The 19,193-nt window shown below is 35.7% G+C and overlaps 1 protein-coding gene across 1 annotated transcript in view; it reads right to left on the bottom strand.

Annotated features, from left to right (window-relative positions):
- The window catches only part of LOC123549445 (U3 small nucleolar RNA-associated protein 4 homolog), a 77,008-nt gene extending 58,235 nt beyond the window's left edge, over positions 1-18,773 (bottom strand). Inside the window, exons 1-7 of the mRNA XM_053546703.1 lie at positions 18,632-18,773; positions 12,574-12,688; positions 9,931-9,985; positions 8,992-9,111; positions 7,145-7,213; positions 6,193-6,277; positions 4,600-4,768 (exon numbers count right to left, since the gene is read on the bottom strand). Coding sequence (XP_053402678.1) covers positions 4,600-4,768; positions 6,193-6,277; positions 7,145-7,213; positions 8,992-9,111; positions 9,931-9,985; positions 12,574-12,677 — 602 coding nt within the window. The 5' untranslated portion in view covers positions 12,678-12,688; positions 18,632-18,773. The remainder of the gene's footprint in view (positions 1-4,599; positions 4,769-6,192; positions 6,278-7,144; positions 7,214-8,991; positions 9,112-9,930; positions 9,986-12,573; positions 12,689-18,631) is intronic.
- Positions 18,774-19,193: the final 420 nt, after the last annotated feature.

Raw genomic sequence — 19,193 nt, forward strand, 5'->3', positions numbered from 1 at the left:
CATTACAGTGAACAAGTGTGTGCAGTTTCAATCCATTCCCATAAATGGGTACCGAGACACCAGCTTACATACAAAAACTTAACTAAAACCTGCTAAGTCAAACAAGAGGGCCATGATGGCCCTATATCGCTCACCTGTTATCATTGCACTTGAGGACAAGAAGGCCCTCAGAAAAAATACCTAAAGGGAAGAAATTAAACCAAAAAGAAAAAAAAAATCTTACAATGTATAGATACCGTATTTTGGTGTGTATAGGTCGCACTTTTTCTACCCATTTTGCAGCCTGAAAAAGTTCCTGCGACCTATACGACAGAACATTGCCAGCAGTTTTTTTTCGGGCCAATTTTCTGACCGTAGCTCTCGCAAAATTACGTGCATCTGTTACGAACGAACAAAATGGATAAAAAATATCAATATCGGCGGCTTTTCAACGAATAGCGGTTACTTTCAATAAAATATATCGTAAATAACCCATACAGACTATTAAAATTACGAATGACTTTAATTCAAAGATGTTTTTGCAGTCTGAATTACGTTGGTTTCTACTTTTGTTTTACTGGACGCCACTGACATGTACTCCGGGTTGGATAAAATCCGGACAGATCTGTCCTCCATTCCAAACATTGTTTATACCAATTCTTAGCGTATTAAAAAACTTGAAAGATAATTTTTACTTTTGATTTTTAAATAAAAGAAAAAATCCAAACAGAGATATTTTGTTAATCTTTTTACTCAGAATCAAAAGAACGCGGTTAATTACACGACACGGAAAGGTGTTATAATTGCTGTGCAAACAATTCACACTTAAACTTGCATGACAACAGAATGTAAACGCAAACCGTCTGCTGCCAATTAATGTCAAAAAGCCGCTTTTCTTTGATGTAGTCTGTCACCGATACTACTGTTGGTACGAAACGGTTGGGAACGAAAATAACACTGTCCGATTTCCACCAATCAGGTCCTGATAATAATTCAGTCCGCAGCATCAATATGGCCGCCGCCATAATTTTTTTGCCGGTAAATATTAAATATTGCTGGGGAAAAAATCCGAAATTTAACTGCGACTAATACGCTAGAAGTTAAATTTTCCGACCATTTCCAGAGCAAAAATTAGATGCGGACTATACATTACCGCGACCTATACACACCAAAATACGGTATGTCAAAATACACCTAAAAATTGGAGGTACCATCCATGTTGTACCACAGAAAAGTGGTCTCGGTTTTTCCCTACAGCCAATAATAAAAAAGTTACTAAAAATAAGCTATTTATAGTAATGTAAAAGGGAAGTAATTAAAAAAAAATATTGTAAGTGAACAAAAGAAGGATCTGCCAAATAAATCTGTTGACATAAATGCAATTTCAGATCAGTATCTTCATTAGTTCAAAGATATACCCATTTTAATTTGAAATAAAGGGAGGTAATTTGACATAAAATCAGTCCATAGTTATCTACCCTGATTGTCTCAGTCCAACTAATAACAATAATGAAATTTCAAATAAGTCCTATAAGTACTTACTGATATAAATCCATTTTGATTACAATCAGGGGAGGTAATCAGATATAAAATAACTCTGGAACCTACGCTTGGATCTGATTTGTCATGGAATCCAAGATTTATTGTTGTTGAAGATATTTTGGAAGTTTGTATCAAATAAAACCATATATGAAGTCTCTATATGGCTGCAAAAGCCAAAATAGCCAATTTTGGACCTTTAAGGGGCCATAACTCTGGAACCCATGATGGAATCTGGCCAGTTCAAGAAAGGAAGCAAGATCTTACGGTGATATAAGTTGTGTGCAAGTTTGATTAAATTCAAATCATAAATGAAGCTGCTATTGTGCAGACAAGGTCAAAATAGCTAATTTTGGCCCTTTCAGGGGCCATAACTCTGAAACCCATTAAGGGATCTGGCCGGTTCAAGAAAGGAACCAAGATCTTATGGTGATACAAGTTGTGTGCCAGTTTGGTAAAAATCAAATCATAAATAAAGCTGCTATTGTGCAGACAAGGTCAAAATAGCTAATTTTGGCCCTTTCAGGGGCCATAACTCTGGAACTCATAATGGGATCTGGCCAGTTCAAGAAAGGAACCGTGATCTTATGGTGATACAAGTTGTGTGCAAGTTTGGTTAAAATAAAATCATAAATGAAACCACTATCGTGCAGACAAGAAATTGTTGACGGATGCACGTTCCTACATAAGGATACTTATGTGGCTACTCTTTTGTTCTCTCTATTGTTCTTTTAGCCACGTAAGAGAAAAATAGCCACATAACAGTCTTACGGAATGAATGACATCAAAGAAAAAGTACAGTTACCTAATGTTCCTATAGCCACCTAAGTATGCAAATGTGAGCTCGGACGGACGGACTGACGACGGACGAAGGGTGATCACAAAAGCTCACCTTGTCACTATGTGACAGGTGAGCTAAAAAAGGGCATAATTCTGTAAAAATGCAAAGTACAGTTATGGAACCTGTGCACTGAATGTCAGATCATCACAGTGAACAAGAGTGTGAAGTTTCAATCCATTTCCATAAGTGGGTACTGAGATACCAGCTTACATACAAAAACTTAACCAAAAATTGCTAAGTTGAAAAAGGGACATAATTTTGTAAAAAAGCAAATTAGAGTTATGGAACCTGTGCAATGTAAGTTAGTTTATCAGAAGGAATAGGTGTGTGAAGTTTCAATCTATTCCCACAAGCGGATACTGAGATACCAGCTTACATAAAAGAATTTAACCAAATCGGGATGCTAGCATGAATGTGGACATCGTTGCATTGGCGAGTCCAATAACTACAGTAAACCTCGCTTATAAGGAACAGCTTGGGACCTCTAAAAATTGTTCCTTATAACCGAGGTTCCTTATATCCGTATAGCGAACTAGTTCCTTGTAACCGAGGTTTGTATAACGAACACAATTTGTATTGCGAACACTATTTGACTGCCGTTTGAAAAAGGTTTTTCTTTATGCGAGAAAGTTGCATTTCTAGTACCGGTCCTTTCCTGGAGGGATGATAAGGTAAACTGCCTGCATGTTTCTGCATGACTGAAATAGTGTTGAAACGTGGCGTTAAACCTAAAACAAGCCAAAATGTTCGTCGGTAAGAATGAACGTAATTTATGTTTATTTTTTGTCGGTTATTTCTATCTTCTTTTTAGAGAGCGCTACATGATGACTATAAGATATGTTGCAGTTACTTCCCTTACCTTGCTTGACTGCATGTTATGTGAATATACATCAACACTAATATAAAACAAATGTGAACAATTCTTATTACAAAAATGTTAAATTAGACTACCCATTTAAATTTAAAAGTAGGGTGTTTATGACATACAGTGTATTACGAATAGACAACGGCGCCATATATAAGGGATTAAAGTGTAAATTATACCTATACTTTTCCTTTGTCCATTTTAGCACCTGCTATAATTTTTATAATTGGAAATTTGGTAAACTGGACTGCTTGCCATTGTTAATCACGTATAATTAGCACTTTTATTTAGGATAGTATGACCGTGACCGTGAATGATTTTCGTTCACTATTGTTAACATGAAATACCTAATACATGTAGCTTTCAAACATAATCTTGAGTAAATATAAGTCTACTACCGTCTAGTATTTGGTAATTTGATGATATTATATATTTTCTTTTTACCGTATCCGTGAATTAACAAACTAAAGGTCATTGAAATGAAATAATTTGTGTTTATTCTTGTGCATGAAAGCGCGTGAAAGTGCCGAGGTTACTCTGACGTCATCAGCAATTCTCCTGTTTATTTCCGGTTTTCAATAATTTTTATTACTTTATGTCTGTTCGCTATAACCGAGGGGTTTTCCATTGAATTTCGTACTTTGGGGCTGGAAAAAGTGTTCCTTATAACCGAGTTCCCTATAACCGAGGATTTTTACATTGAATAAAGAAGGAGTTAGATTGGGGAATTGAAAACTGTTCATTATAACCGAGTGTTCCTTATATCCGAGTTCCTTATAAGTGAGGTTTACTGTACCTTTTCTTTCAATAGTCAAGCTAAAAATGCCCAGTAAGATTATGTTTCCATGAAAAAAATCACACAGTAGTGTTTGTCTATGAGAGTCAGGAAAAGAGAGGCAGAGAACTTGTATTTGAACACATATGTATAAGACATGCTTCTTAATTTCAAAAAGCATTGGAGATAATGGAAACTTCGAATATTGCAGGATACCCACAAGATATAGCATTACATATTCATCTGTACCATTAAAAGCAGGCTTACATGTAGTTTTAGCTGTAGTGAACCGTTTGTTAATTTTAGCAGACGCTTAATGCTATGTGAAGGGATTTACTTGATGTACTGTGAAATCATTAATATTCGTGGAGGACTAATTTTCATGGATTTCGTGGTTGAGTGAATCCACAAAATTTAATCCCAACGAACAAGTAAAATTCCCATTCATTTTATGTTCAAAAGTTGAAATCCACAAATTCATATCCCCACGAAACTGCTGTTTTGACCAACACCATGAAATTTCATGCTCACGAAATTAAATGATTTCACAGTATGTGTACTCCTATCAACTTGCAACCTGTCCAACATATGAAGCATTACCTCAAACAGATCACAGACCAGATGACAGTTTCTTTGTTTTTGTCTGTTCTTGCCACTGTCAGACGCTGCATAGCTTTACCAGAGGAAACGCTCCACACTCGGATATTGTCAATTCCACCTGTCACAATCACATCTTCTCCAGAGTGCCATGATATACACAATATACGACCTGAAAATTAAATAAATTAACTTTACTTTAATCACAAAAGGCCTATCATGTTACCAAGAGCAGAAGACCATAAGGCAAACAATTATGATGTCACTAAGTCCATACGTTAGCTTGAAGAATGTGACAATTATGATGTCACTAAGTCCATACGTTAGCTTGAAGAATGTGACAATTATGATGTCACTAAGTCCATACGTTAGCTTGAAGAATGTGACAATTATGATGGCACTAAGTCCATACGTTAGCTTGAAGAATGTGACAATTATGATGTAACTAAGTCCATACGTTAGCTTGAAGAATGTGACAATTATGATGTCACTAAGTCCATACGTGAGCTTGAAGAATGTGACAATTATGATGTCAATAAGTCCATACGTGAGCTTGAAGAATGTGACAATTATGATGTCACTAAGTCCATACGTTAGCTTGAAGAATGTGACAATTATGATGTCACTAAGTGCATACGTTAGCTTGAAGAATGTGACAATTATGATGTCACTAAGTGCATACGTGAGCTTGAAGAATGTGACTTGTCATATGAAGACTTTACACAAACTTTCAAAAATTAATCTTTCTCATCTTCCTGATGCATGTGTGGAAGTTGTTAATTACTTGCTGAGGGAGGGCCTCAAGCCCATTTTAAGACTTTTTTGACCATTTCTGACCTTGACCTTGGAGACAGGACAACAGATTCAAAGCACTGTACACCATACTCCAATAAAACTTACAAAACATTTAGATTAAACTAGAACACAAAGGTACATCTCTATATTTAAGCCTGTGTTTGAAACAATGAACTCTGTGGTAAAATTGTTAGTGTACTAGGTTAGGCATATAACAGTTTGAAATTGTCCACATTGATCTGGTATCAATTTTATAACAAGCTGATAAATGTCCTCACTTAAAAATTGATGGAAAAATGTATCCATGTTATTTTTCAGCAACACTTGGACCTGTATTCAACAATGTTTAAAGTCTAAAGTTTAACACTCATCATGCAGGACACGACTGATTCTGCCTTTGCGACCCGTGAAGCTCATGACCAGCCTGCACATCAGTCAGTCTGATCATGATCTGCACTGTTCGCCGTTCAGTCATTATCTTTTTGGTAAGCACCCCTTTTAACAGTTAATTGTACTGTCCAAATTGTAAGATAGACAAGTTCATTATAGAAATTTAGCAGGGTAAGGGTTAAGACTTTGGAACACCAAATATTTAATATGCCATAACTTTGTTTATAGCAAGTTGATACTATAAACGAAATTTGACAGGGATTTTTTAGCTGCCAAATGAACTCTAATGCAGTTTCATTACAATCTGTTCAAATGTAACATTGACAGAACAAAAAGAAAATTTAGCACTTTAAAGTTTAGGTTTCAGCCTTAACATGTCAATGATTACATGCCCTGGAGTTATACACTTACTCTCCTGTGAGTCAAATCTGCTGAGGTATTCAAGTGCGTTATACTCCGTGTCTAGTAACACAACACAGCCATCTTCCGTACCAGCCTGCAAAAAAAACAACATTCCAATGTATATACCACATGTCACGCAAAACAGGATCACTTATATATATAAAATTCCTAACTCTTAATCTTACTAGTTCAACATACGATGATGGCACACCTCTAAAAATAGCACCGTCTAAAATTAAGTAGTTGATTTTCCCAAAAGAAAATGTTAGTATTACCCATATAACAGCATAATTGCACTCCCATAAGATATTTCCTTTGTTATATTTTTAGTTCTTACCAGAGAGTTATAAGTCTAAATGAATATGGAAGACATCACACTTTATTTATCTTCCCAATGGAATGAAGGAATCATTCTAAATTTATCTTGAGAACAGAATACTGATATATTTCTCTGTTTATCTTATGAACAGAATGCAGGTATCTTTCTAAACTTATCTCGAAAATTGAACACTGGAATCATTCTCAATCTGTCTTAAAAATGGAATACAGGCGTCTTTCTCCATTTATCTTGAGAACAGAATGCATGGATCATTTTCAATTGATCTTGAAACTGAAATGCAGGTGCCATTCTGGAATGCATGTATCATTCTCTATTTATCTTAAAAAACAGAATGCATACACGTATATCATTATCTTAAAAGGAAATGCAGGTTTCATTCTCTATCTAGAAAACGTAATACAAGTATCATTCTCTACTTAACTTGAAAACACAATGCAGATGTCATTCTCCACTTATCTTGAAAACAGAATTCAGATTTACTGTTTAATACCAAATCTTTTTTCTCAAACCATTTGGCTTACGCACACATGGGTATATTTTCCTATATTTTATTTTCTATATTTTCCCCATTTAATGGGCACTGATACTAGAATAGTTAAAAAATTAGACATAAATACTTACAGCTAGTCTGGTTCCAGCAGAATTTGATGTCAAGCACCAGACTGGACCAGCATTAGAAGGACAAGATTTCTAAAATAGAAAAAAAACTTATCTCATAACCAAGCACTGCTTTAATAAAATTTATTAGTATATTGACCAAAACTGTAAAAATTAGATGTAATTAATTTCTACTCTACTCCATATTGTCGAGGTTTCTTGATATTTTAGTATGTAGAGCACAAGGTCATGAGCTTGACCCAAATGCATGGTGACAAAATAATCTTCATATCAAATTGAGAGAAGACAATGTGTCTGTTGTTGAAAATCATTCATCCCTAACCTTTGATTCCAAGTTTGAAAGTTTACTCTAAACCTAGAAATGTTCTTTATTTTGCATTTTTCTGCCGACTGACAGCTTTGCGACTATTAATGCTCATGTCTCTATATGAGCCGTGCCATGGGAAAACCAACATAGTGGGTTTGCGACCAGCATGGATCCAGACCAGCCTGCACATCCCCGCAGACTGGTCAGGATCCATGCTGATCGCTTTTAAAGCCTATTGGAACTGGAGAAACTGTTAGCGAACAGCATGGATCCTGACCAGACTGCGGGGATGCGCAGGCTGGTCTGGATCCATGCTGGTCGCAAACCCACTATGTTGGTTTTCTCATGGCACAGCTCAATTATTTAGCTAGCAAAGATCGTGATTATTTTAGTTTGCGAATATCCGGTCTTCGCAAATATTGTTAAACTAAAAGCATGAAATCATTTCCAAGTTTAGAGAACTTGCATGGAACAGAATCAAGGAACACGGGTGATGTACTGATCACTGCAACAAGACTGAATTACTGTTGAAAAACAGTATTTTAAAACTAAATCAAACAAACAACCATTATTTATAAAACACTTTAGACATTTTTATAATTATGCTCAAAAAGACAATAGCATAAAACTACTGTCACTGTTGTTTTTAATGAATGTTTTAACAGAAGAATAAGGTGTGTTCTTCAAATATCTTTTTACATATGCTCGCTCCATGGTAGAACATGGGTTACAGCCTTGTAATGCTTAATTAAAACAAATTCTGGAGAACATGAATGCCTCCTATTGATCTAATTTAGCTTTTTTCTTTAATGCATGTTTGTTTCTTGTTAAATCATCTGCAGAATCCCTCACGATTTATAAGCAGATTTGCGCTAACTGGTTTGAGCACAAACCAATCCCTCAGAATTCTGCAGATATCATAACATGAAAAACAAGAGCTGTCAGTTTACAGCATGCTCGACTATTCTCAGTGCTTGATAGTATGATAATAGCTATGAGTAAAACTTTAACATTACAATAAGCATATTCTAAGTCGAAAAGGGGCCATAATTCAGTCAAAATGCTTGATAGAGTTGTCTGCTCCTGTTTACAGACTGGGGTCATGATGGTAAATGATTGCAAAATATGAAAGCAATATCTCAATGGACTTTTAAAATATTTGGGGTGGTACACAAACTTTAACATTACAATAAGCATATTCTAAGTCGAAAAGGGGCCATAATTCAGTCAAAATGCTTGACAGAGTTGCCTCCTCCTTTATACAGACTGGGGTCATGATGGTAAACAAGTATGCAAAATATGAAAGCAATATCTCAATGGACTTTGAAAATATTTGGGGTGGTACGCAAACTTTAACATTTGTGTGACGTTCACGCTCATGCTAACGCTCACGCCGACGCCGGGGCGAGTAGGATAGCTCCCCTATTCTTTGAATAGTCGAGCTAAAAACCATGCATTATCCCTATGAAAAGAACAAATTTTAAAGTGTGACCAAGTTACAAATCTTCACAGTAATACTAATAAATGATACAGAGTTGCCTACCTTTATGTTAAGTCTGACAAGGTCTACTTCTCGAATATGACCATCCAGACCAGCTGAAAACAGTCTGGTTCCCTGCCATACAAGATCTTCTATAGACTGGTCTTCTACTCCTGGAATAACCTACATCAAACACTATATATTACAATTAAATGAAACTTTAATGTTATGAAATACATGTATGGAGTTGACATAACCTTTAACTGTAGAAATTTATGTAATTCTGCATGCCGTTATTGGTGATTTTACATTTAACACATCAAAACATAGACTTGGCCACCTGTGCATTATAATGGTTACTAGTTTACCTCTACTTTTGCACATGTACTATGTAATATCATTTCATTTTATTTTTTTTCTATTTTGTTTTAGTTGGGTTGAATGTCAAACCAACACAATTATAGGTCATACGGTGACTTTCCAGTTTTTCATGGTGGAGGAAGACCCCAGGTGCACTCCAGGCATTATTTCATCATGGAAGGGCACCTGGGTAGAAATACCGACCTTCCGTAAACCAGTTGGATGGCTTCCTCACATGAAGAATTCAACACCCCAAGTGAGGCTCAAACCCACATCCGTGTGGAGCGATTTGAAGTCAGCAACCTTAAACACTAGACCACAGAGGCCAGTACAGTTGCTAGCAGACATGTTACTGGCTACATTTGTATGTTATACCATATTGCAATTAACAGGAGTAAAGTTGTAGAGCCATTCTACTTACTTACTGAATGTCTCTCATATATGTGCAAGATTAATATCTGTTAAAAACAGTTAATCTGACCTTTCTTCTTACCTAGGTGGCAAGGGAAGCTAGATTGAAGCTAACACTGAGTTGCTCTTTGGGAAAACTGCTATCAAGTGATTCTTTTATCATATAAGCTCTATTTCCTTAATTTTTTCTTCAAACTCTTTAAAAATTGGATGAAAGTAAAAGACAATCACCTCTTCCTGATACCACCCATCCCTCACACTCCACAGTTCTATACTACCATCACATCTGAAAAGTAAAATAATCATTCTTCAGAAACTGAATCTCATAAGGGACCAATTACCAATGCTTGATATGTTTTTTTGTGCGAAACTGAAGGTACAATCACCAATTTGTTGCTGGCAAATTGTCGTGTATTTGGATTTCTGACAGAATTTTTACTTTTTTTTGGAACCAGTATTTTCATCGTTATATAAAATTGCAGAAACCGGTCTGAAAATTAAAAAATAGGTCTAAAACCAAGAACCATTTTCCGAAGCTCTGCCATTGAGGTACCTGAGCCTAAACCAAAAGGTGTCTGCCCCTTATTAAGATTAATCCTTACATGAGGTGTGGTTATAGGGGCAGTAAAGAAGACATAATTTGAGCCGTGCCATGAGAAAACCAACATAGTGGCTTTGCGACCAGCATGGATCCAGACCAGCCTGCGCATCCGCGCAGTCTGGTCAGGATCCATGCTGTTCGCTTTCAAAGCCTGTTGCTATTAGAGAAACGGTTAGCGAACAGCATGGATCCTGACCAGACTGCGCGGATGCGCAGGCTGGTCTGGATCCATGCTGGTCGCAAAGCCACTATGTTGGTTTTACCATGGCACGGCTCATTTATGGAACCTGAGAAGCTTGCAATAAAACTTTAACCACTATTACAATATTTGACTTCAATGACCTTGACCTTTAGGATACCTGACCCTATACTATAGATACCTGTCCCTTACCAAGACTGACCCAACCCTTATGTGAACACCAATGACAATAGGGACAGTAGTCAAGCAGACAAAGTCAGGGTTTTTTCTAGCTAATTTGGGAACATAGCCTATACCCCCAAAATTGGGAATTTTGATGCGTAGATGTTCCAAATTGGGAAATATTTAGTCCCATAGGATATAGTAAGGATGTGTTTAAGCACTTTCTCATACACTTGTTTCATATTCTACAACCTCTTTAACATACTTCCATTACAAAATTGTCCATAATTTGGTCAATATTTGTGCAATTTGGATGAAATGTTTTTCAGAATGTAGATTGGGAATTTTTACACTCATTTAGGGAAAAATACATACTTTTTGGCATTGGGAATATAGTCGAACAACAGCTATAAAAACAGCCGAAAAAAAAACCCCTGAAAGTTGACAACTTTACCATAAAATTTTAACCTGATAGTAAGAGTAACAGCAATTCCAGGGGCAGTTCAACAGCACTCTGTACTGTAATTTTTGAATATTCAAGCTAACAAGAGCTGTCACAGGAGACAGCATGCTCGACTATTTTGATGCTGGATAGTGAAACTGGGCATATTTGAGGAAACTGGAGCTGTTACTGGAGTGTATAATGACTCCAATGGTGGATGAAGATATTGCACAATAGCTTGAGTCTGTGTCAAAAATATTAAGTAATAAGAGAGGTAAAGATAAAGTGTATCAAAACACTATACAAGTATAATTCTAAGCAAAATGGGGGCATAATTCATAAAATATTGGTGCAAGAGTTATGCACCTTGTGTCATATGATGTGGGTAATGATGTGGAACAACTACTTCAAGTTTGAATCAAATCCATTTCTTAATAACTGAGATATAGTGAAAATGCATCAAAATTAACCTTAAATTCTAAATAAAAGGGGGCATAATTCATGAAAATTTGGTGCCAGAGTTATGCACCTTGTGTCATATGATGTGGGTGATAAGGTGGAACAACTATTTTAAGTTTGAATCAAATCCATTTAGTAATAACTGAGATATAGTGAAAATGCATCAAATTTAACCTTAAATTCTAAGTAAAAGGGGGCATAATTTATTAAAAAATGGTACCAGAGTTATGAATCTTGTGTCATATGATGTGGGTGATAAGGTGGAACAACTATTTTAAGTTTGAATCAAATCCATTCAGTAATAACTGAGATAGAGTGAAAGTGTATCAAAACATTAACCTGAAATTCTAAGTAAAAAGGGGGATAATTCATGAAATATTGGTGCAAGATTATGGCCCTTGTGTCATATGATGTGAGAGATAATGTTGAACAACTATTTTAAGTTTGAATCAAATCCATTTAGTAATAACTGAGATATAGTGAAAGTGCATCAAAACTTTAACCTGAAATTCTAAGTAAAAGGGGGGATACTTCATTAAATATTGGTACCAGAGTTATGGGCCTTGTGTCATATGATGTGGGAGATGATGTTTACAAGTACTTTCAGTTTGAATCAAATCCATTTAAAAATAACTGAGATAGAGTGGAAGTGCATCAAAACTTTAACCTGAAATTCTAAGTAAAAAGGGGGGATAATTCATGAAATATTGATGTGAGAGTTATGACCCTTGTGTGGGCGATGATGAGGAATAACTATTTTAAGTTTAAAGCAAATCCATCAAGTAATTATAGAGATAAAGAGAAAAGAAAGGAAAGTGTAAAAAAAACTTTAACCAAGGTGGGGACGCAGAAAGACGCCGACGCCAGGTTGAGTAGGATAGCTCTCCCTATACTTCGTATAGTCGAGCTAAAAATACACCTGAACAATCCATCTACAAGCTACTTCTTTGGAAATGTAAATCATTTTGAAGAATTTAAGTTCTTAACTTCTTTATACATTGTATATCTTACCTGGACAATGCCAGCTTTTGATTGGGTGAGCTGTATGACATACACTGTATTGATTTTGGTGTCCATTCAAAAAACCTAACGTGATGCACTCGGAATTCACCCATCCTTGCAGTTTCTGAATAAAAAAAGTTTATATCATAAAGACTGCATAAGAAATGACGTCTCAAATGCGTTAACACTAAAACTGTCGATAGAATGCAGAAGACTACATATGAAGAGTGGTGTAGATAACAATGGTTCACCCTCAAGTACTACAGATAGTTGGCTGAGCAGGACTTCATGACCGCTGGTTTCTTAATCAGACAGTGTGACCACTGCATCACTGTGTCCGCCCATAGGACAAACTATCTCGCTTTACATCTGTGCACCCCGTAACAGAGATCATGTGATAAGGTGAGCTTTCCAGAACTCTGTTGAAGAAAAACAACATAGATCTTTGTTTCCTCACTACTAAAATTTTGTGGAAATGGCTTTTATTGAAACAAGGTAGTCTGAAAGACAGCTAAATCCCCCGCCACTGTTATGGATAGTGAAAGGGTAAACCTTTGACCTTGAGCTGTGACCTTGACCTTGAACTGACATGGCTGACTCATGAATTCTGCACATTGTCTTGATGAAGTGATCATTTGACCCAAGTTTCATGAAAATCCTTCAAGGGGTTTAGGAGATACAGAGCTCAAACCTTTGACCTTGAGTTGTGACCTTGACCTTGAGTTGACATGGCTGACTCATGAGTTCTTGATGAGGTGATCATTTGACCAAAGTTTCATGAAAATCCTTCAAGGGGTTTAGGAGATACAGGGCGGACATAAAATGGAAGGCTAAAACCTTTGACCGAGTTGTGACCTTGACCTTGAGCCAACATGGCTGACTCATGATTTGTGCATATCGCCTTGATGAGGTGATCATTTGACTCATGTTTCATAAGAATCCTTCAAGGGGATTAGGAGATACAGAACGGACACAAAATGGAAGGCTTAAACCTTTGACCCCCCCGAGATGTGACCTTGACCTTGAGCCGACATGGCTGACTCATGAGTTCTGCACATCGTCTTGATGAGGTGATCATTTGACCAAAGTTTTATAAAATTCCTTCAAGGGGTTTAGGAGATACAGAGCAGACACGAAATGGAAGGCTAAAACCTTTGACCTTGAGTTGTGACCTTGACCTTGAGCCGACATGGCTGATTCATGAGTTCTGCACATTATCTTGATGAGGTGATCATTTGACCCAAATTTCCTGAAAATTCTTCAAGGAGTTTAGGAGTTATGGAGCAGACACGAAAGTGTTATGGACGGACGGAGACCATTCCTATAACCCCCCACCACGAGTGGTGGGGGATTAATAAATGTGAAACAAGAGCTGTTACTATAAGTGACAAATGCCCCCGAAACGTGCCTAAGAATGCTACAGTTGTCTGTGCAAAATATGCCAGAATAGTTTAGGTATGGATCATTTTGTGACCAGACAAAAAAAAAGTTCTCAAATAGTATCCTTGACATTGGAATTAGGGGTCTGGGTCTTGCGCATGACATATCAACTCACTATAGGGAACATCTGTGCTAAGTAATTTCAAAATCCTTTGACGAATGGCAGAGTTATTGACTGGACAAGGAACAGACACTGTTATTCTTTGACTTCAAAGTATGACCTTGACCTTGGAGTTAGGTGTCCGGGTCTTGCGTGTGACATGTCATCTCAATACAGGGAACATTTATGACAAGTAATTTTAAAATCCCTTCATCAGTGGCAGAGTTATGGACCTGACAAGAAACATACCATGTTAACCTTTAACCTCTAAGTGTGACCTTGACCTTAAAGCTACGGGTCTGGATCTTATGCACAACATGTAGTCTCATTATGGGGAACATTTACGCCAAGTAATTTTAAAATCTCTTGATGAATGGCAGAGTTATGGACTGGACAAGAAACAGACCCTGTTAACGTCTGATTTCTAAGTGTGACCTTTACCTAACATTCACCCAAAAAGAGACACAATTTCTTTAATTAGGCTATAGGCCTAACTTCAGCTTCAGCTCCTTCTGCATCCGGTGGTGTATTCAGCATCGCGTTGTGACGTAAAATATGGGTTCCACGGGGCCTCAAATGGGGTCACAAAAAGAAGTTATATTCCCCGTGAGGTAAACCAGTAGCCGGACAAATATTTTGATGATGTTTTGCTGTTATTTTGATATTGAAATAAGTGATTAAACTATTTATACACATTTCTTTGTAATTTATCATTTAATCTCTCCAAAAAAGCACATGAAAGATAACACGACTTCAGTAGTGGCTATGAAAGCAAAGAGAGGTTAACTATAAAAAACTCAAATTTTGTCTTACATGTAGAGATAGGCCCTAAAATTTTCAATGATAGAATTACATTAAATAAAGTCTAGAAATTAATTTCCAAGTCCTTGAAATAACCAAAAATGATTTCACAAATGTGAAGTTTATGATAGTTTTGTTAATATCAATAACAGAAGTTTTAATTTTTAATTTAAAGTTGTGATCCACAAAGAATGACAACTCTTGCCTTGGGCTAGTACTTATAAGTAGAGATCTATTAGTTTACTTCCCTTGCAATTACACAATTGAGTGGAAAATGAAAACTGTTTAAGACACAATATCATACTTTTTTGCACAACAAAATCATTATGGATTTATTCATTTGTGTTTGATTTACCCCTCAAGACATGGTTCCTATGATTCTGTCAACTTACATATGGTAAAAAATTAACTTTTAACAAGCCAATAATAAAACGAAGTACCAATAGGTAAATAATAGTGCAGATAATACAGTTTTGCTTGTATCAAAATGTCACAATAGATCCACTTTTGTAATACAGAACACCTGATAGGATTAGTAAAGGTGCAATTATATTGATCTCTATTTCCTATGCCTATTACATGAATTCTTGATAATTCAAATAGATATAGAATAAAATTAGTGCAAATATTGACAGCCCTGCATTTTATGTACATTTGTAACTATTTCCGTGACATTAAAAGTAGCACATGTTATCAGCAGACAATCAATAATTGATACCTCGACAAGTGTAAACTACTGCGCATGCGCAATGCTACCTTCATGCCCCATTAAGACAGAAAGTTGTTCTGTAAACACCTGTTAGGTATCATCATAAAACCTAACATTATGCAGCCTTGTAATAAAGCGGTTTGTTGTAGACATGAAGAACAAACATCCAAATGATCCAGATGAAACAATTGCGTGAATAACGCTGAAATAAAGCGGTTATTACATGTGTCCGGAAACTGGTCCTGTCCGGATACTGGTTCCCAACCAGTAGTTAATTGTAATAATATACTCAATATCACTAATCTCGCGTCATCACTAATTTCACGGTATCTGAGTTGCGCCACCTACGTAGTGTTTACATGTCAAGTTCCTGACCTATTTTACGCATGCTAGAGATAAATGTTCTTACCTGCAGTTACACTGCTAAATATCTGTCAATATTTATTAAAATCGTATTTTTCACATATTTATTGGAAAAATTTAAAAAAAATCCATGAATTAAGCAAATATTTGCAATGTTTACAAGTTCATCTATAAGCTGATTGGCAATTGTCCTCATTAATTATGCAAATTAAGTCCCGCCTAAAAGTTAGAGGACACCAAATTTTACGTAACATACCCCCAGATACACAAAAATGAATGAAATATCAGTATTAGGCGAAACATCTAAACGTCTTAACTCGACGGATTTTAAGGGGGAGGAGAGGATGGGGCCCCGCGACCATCTCCTCAAAATACACCCATGATACTGAGCAGTGAATTGGAACATGTTAGATAACTATCAGATAGTAAATATTCAGTAATAGTACAATTCTTAGGCTCTGCTACATTATGACAAGGAGTTATAAAAATAAACAGATCGGCAACTTGAAAGGCATGTAGAGCAAATCTAAGAGCCAACATCCCATGGCTGCAAACGAGATCTCGTTACCGGAAGTTCTCCACGCGCCATTCTGTATGCGAAAGAATGACACTGTCAATTAATTATCACCGTATGACCACGCTTTTTTGATAGTAAGAAACATGTTTTTTGTGCTTAAGACTATTTCATATTAAACAAATGTTGTTTTAGAAGCTAACCTGTATTTTACATGTAGTTTTAAAGATAAAAATTGCAACTCCATGCTCGCTTCACTAAGATAACGCCGAATCACGCTCGGACGCGAGATTACAGCCAGTTGCCATTCTGTGTATTTATACTTCTTTGATTATGACAACGCCCGCGACCTTGTGATTTACTTTCAAAATGTCTGGTGTGTCCACTGCCCAGAGGAGAATATTTTTGATATTGCCAATGTAAACAGACAATATAAAATGTTTAAATTGGCGTTTAATGACTTTTGTGTGTTCCTGTTAGTTTGACTAAGACAGCTTTTGAATGTTTGAATAATATTTAGTGTTTTTTAACCTAAAATAGTTTGATTGCCACAATTGCTGACCTATACCGCGACATTAGTGATGTGACGTCACATGATGACAATGTCAGACTGTTGTTGTTCGAAGTAAACATGGATGTTTCTTGAATTGTATGTTATTCATTTTCACACAGTTATTGATGCATATGACATGAAATATTGTGGTAAAGACAAGAAATGCACAGTTGTTATGTTTCTTGTTTAATATCGTTAAGTCGAATGTCAAGTGCCGCGACAATACAGATGAACGGTATTCTCAATATCGACATTATGGATAAAGTCCGGTTTTCCGGTATTAACCACCAATAAACGCCCGTTCCCGGTTTTACAGTGAGGGGGGTATCGGCCATTACGCTACATGGCGGTAGTGTTTAGATTATCCTTTTTTCAAGTTTTAAACAAAGAAAATGAATAAAAAAGTATTGCAGATTATCATTAAACATTGTTGTAATTAAGATGTAGCAAAAAAATCCTCAAAGTTTACTTTATTTTTGAAATTTTATCTTTTATTCTACACTGCCGCTTCTGTGGCTCGATACCGAAGGTGTGAAATTATTCGCATTTTTCATGGTAAACAGATTATTTTTGCAAAAATAATGTTGCCCAGGTCGTAGAATAGTATTTCCATTGTGAGAAAGTAAGAACTTTCCTAAATCCTTATCTTCTGGCAAAAATAATCGCTAATATTGTACCCTGACCCTATTTACGGAAATACCAGAAAATGGGATTTATCCTTAATGTCGATATGGTCAAGAGAACATAAACTTCCTAAAACGGATTCATAATTTGAGATATTTGCAGCCATTTCAATAAAACCACTTCCTTTAATTTTTTATGGGGCACTGGTGATTTTTTAAGGGAGCTCTACCTTTTAGGTAGCACCTAATTTCATATCATAGAATAAAGAAGAACAGCTATTGTGTTGTATAAATATAACTATCCGAAATAATTTATGACATTTTTTGGCTAACATACAGTGCTTTAGGGTATAGCGGATAGTTAACTAATTATTCCTGCATTCCAATTCAAAGAAATGAAAATAGTAGTTTTTTTATCAGTATATCAGGCAGAAAACATCTATTCTTCTTAAAACATTCAGCATTTCATAGAAATTCATGTGTTTTTTTCTCTCCAAGCCATTGTTTACATATGAGCGGATTTAGGGTGTACAGGATAGTTTTGGTCATTTTTTCCATTATTAGTTTAAAATCCACATTTTAACAAACTTTCCAAGATTTCTTTACTATAAATCAGAATAATAATGTATTCTCTTTTCAAAAACATTCAGCTTTTTAAATTTCTATCAAATACTTTTCATTCACTGACGTTTTTTACATATACACTGATTTCGTCTATAGGGGATAGCTTTATTTTACATTTGATGACATATGAAAAATAACACAACAAGCAAATATTTAAAATGTATGTCAGAATGTCTGTTTGCATGCCAGTAAAAGAATGTTATGAAAATTTATACAATAATGCAAATCTAAATTTATCAATCTATCCTCTATACCCTAAAATCCGCTATAACCTAAAACACTGTATCTGCTCAAGTATAAGAAAAAATATTTCCATGACACAAAAACAAAATATCTTTACTTGTTTCTTTAAGTATTTTTTCTTGCTAACAGGTTCACAAGAGCTGTATTTGTTGAATAGATATGTCACATAAACATCATGTTGAGTTTCATGGGCGCAGACATATTTGTTGTGCACTGAATCGTCAGACAAATTTCATTGGTTAAAATTCTCCATGTGTCTATTGTTGAACCAGGAAGTAGATTTCCCGCCAAATGTCAAACGTGGCAGGTAAATATGTAAATCATTTATATATGTGTGTCTATTACTATTGCTAGCAGGCTAGATACATTGATAGTCCAAATAATAGGCGTTATAACTTTTGACTGCCGCTGTCCCGTCACTTGTATGTTTGACATGCATGTTATATGCCATGATTAGTCCAAATCATTAGACATGAAAAAGTTGTCATTTCACTTGACGTTCAACATTTAATATTCTGACATTTTACATTTTTACTATCATAACATGGAAAATAAAAAATGTAAAATATCAATTATAATGATCTTATAAAGTGATATGAGTTATGTCTGATCTTATATTTAAGGACTAGATTCACACACTAATCAAGGAAGGTGTATCC

This window comes from Mercenaria mercenaria, chromosome 6, assembly GCF_021730395.1.
Source record: "Mercenaria mercenaria strain notata chromosome 6, MADL_Memer_1, whole genome shotgun sequence".
NCBI classification, from domain to species: domain Eukaryota; kingdom Metazoa; phylum Mollusca; class Bivalvia; order Venerida; family Veneridae; genus Mercenaria; species Mercenaria mercenaria.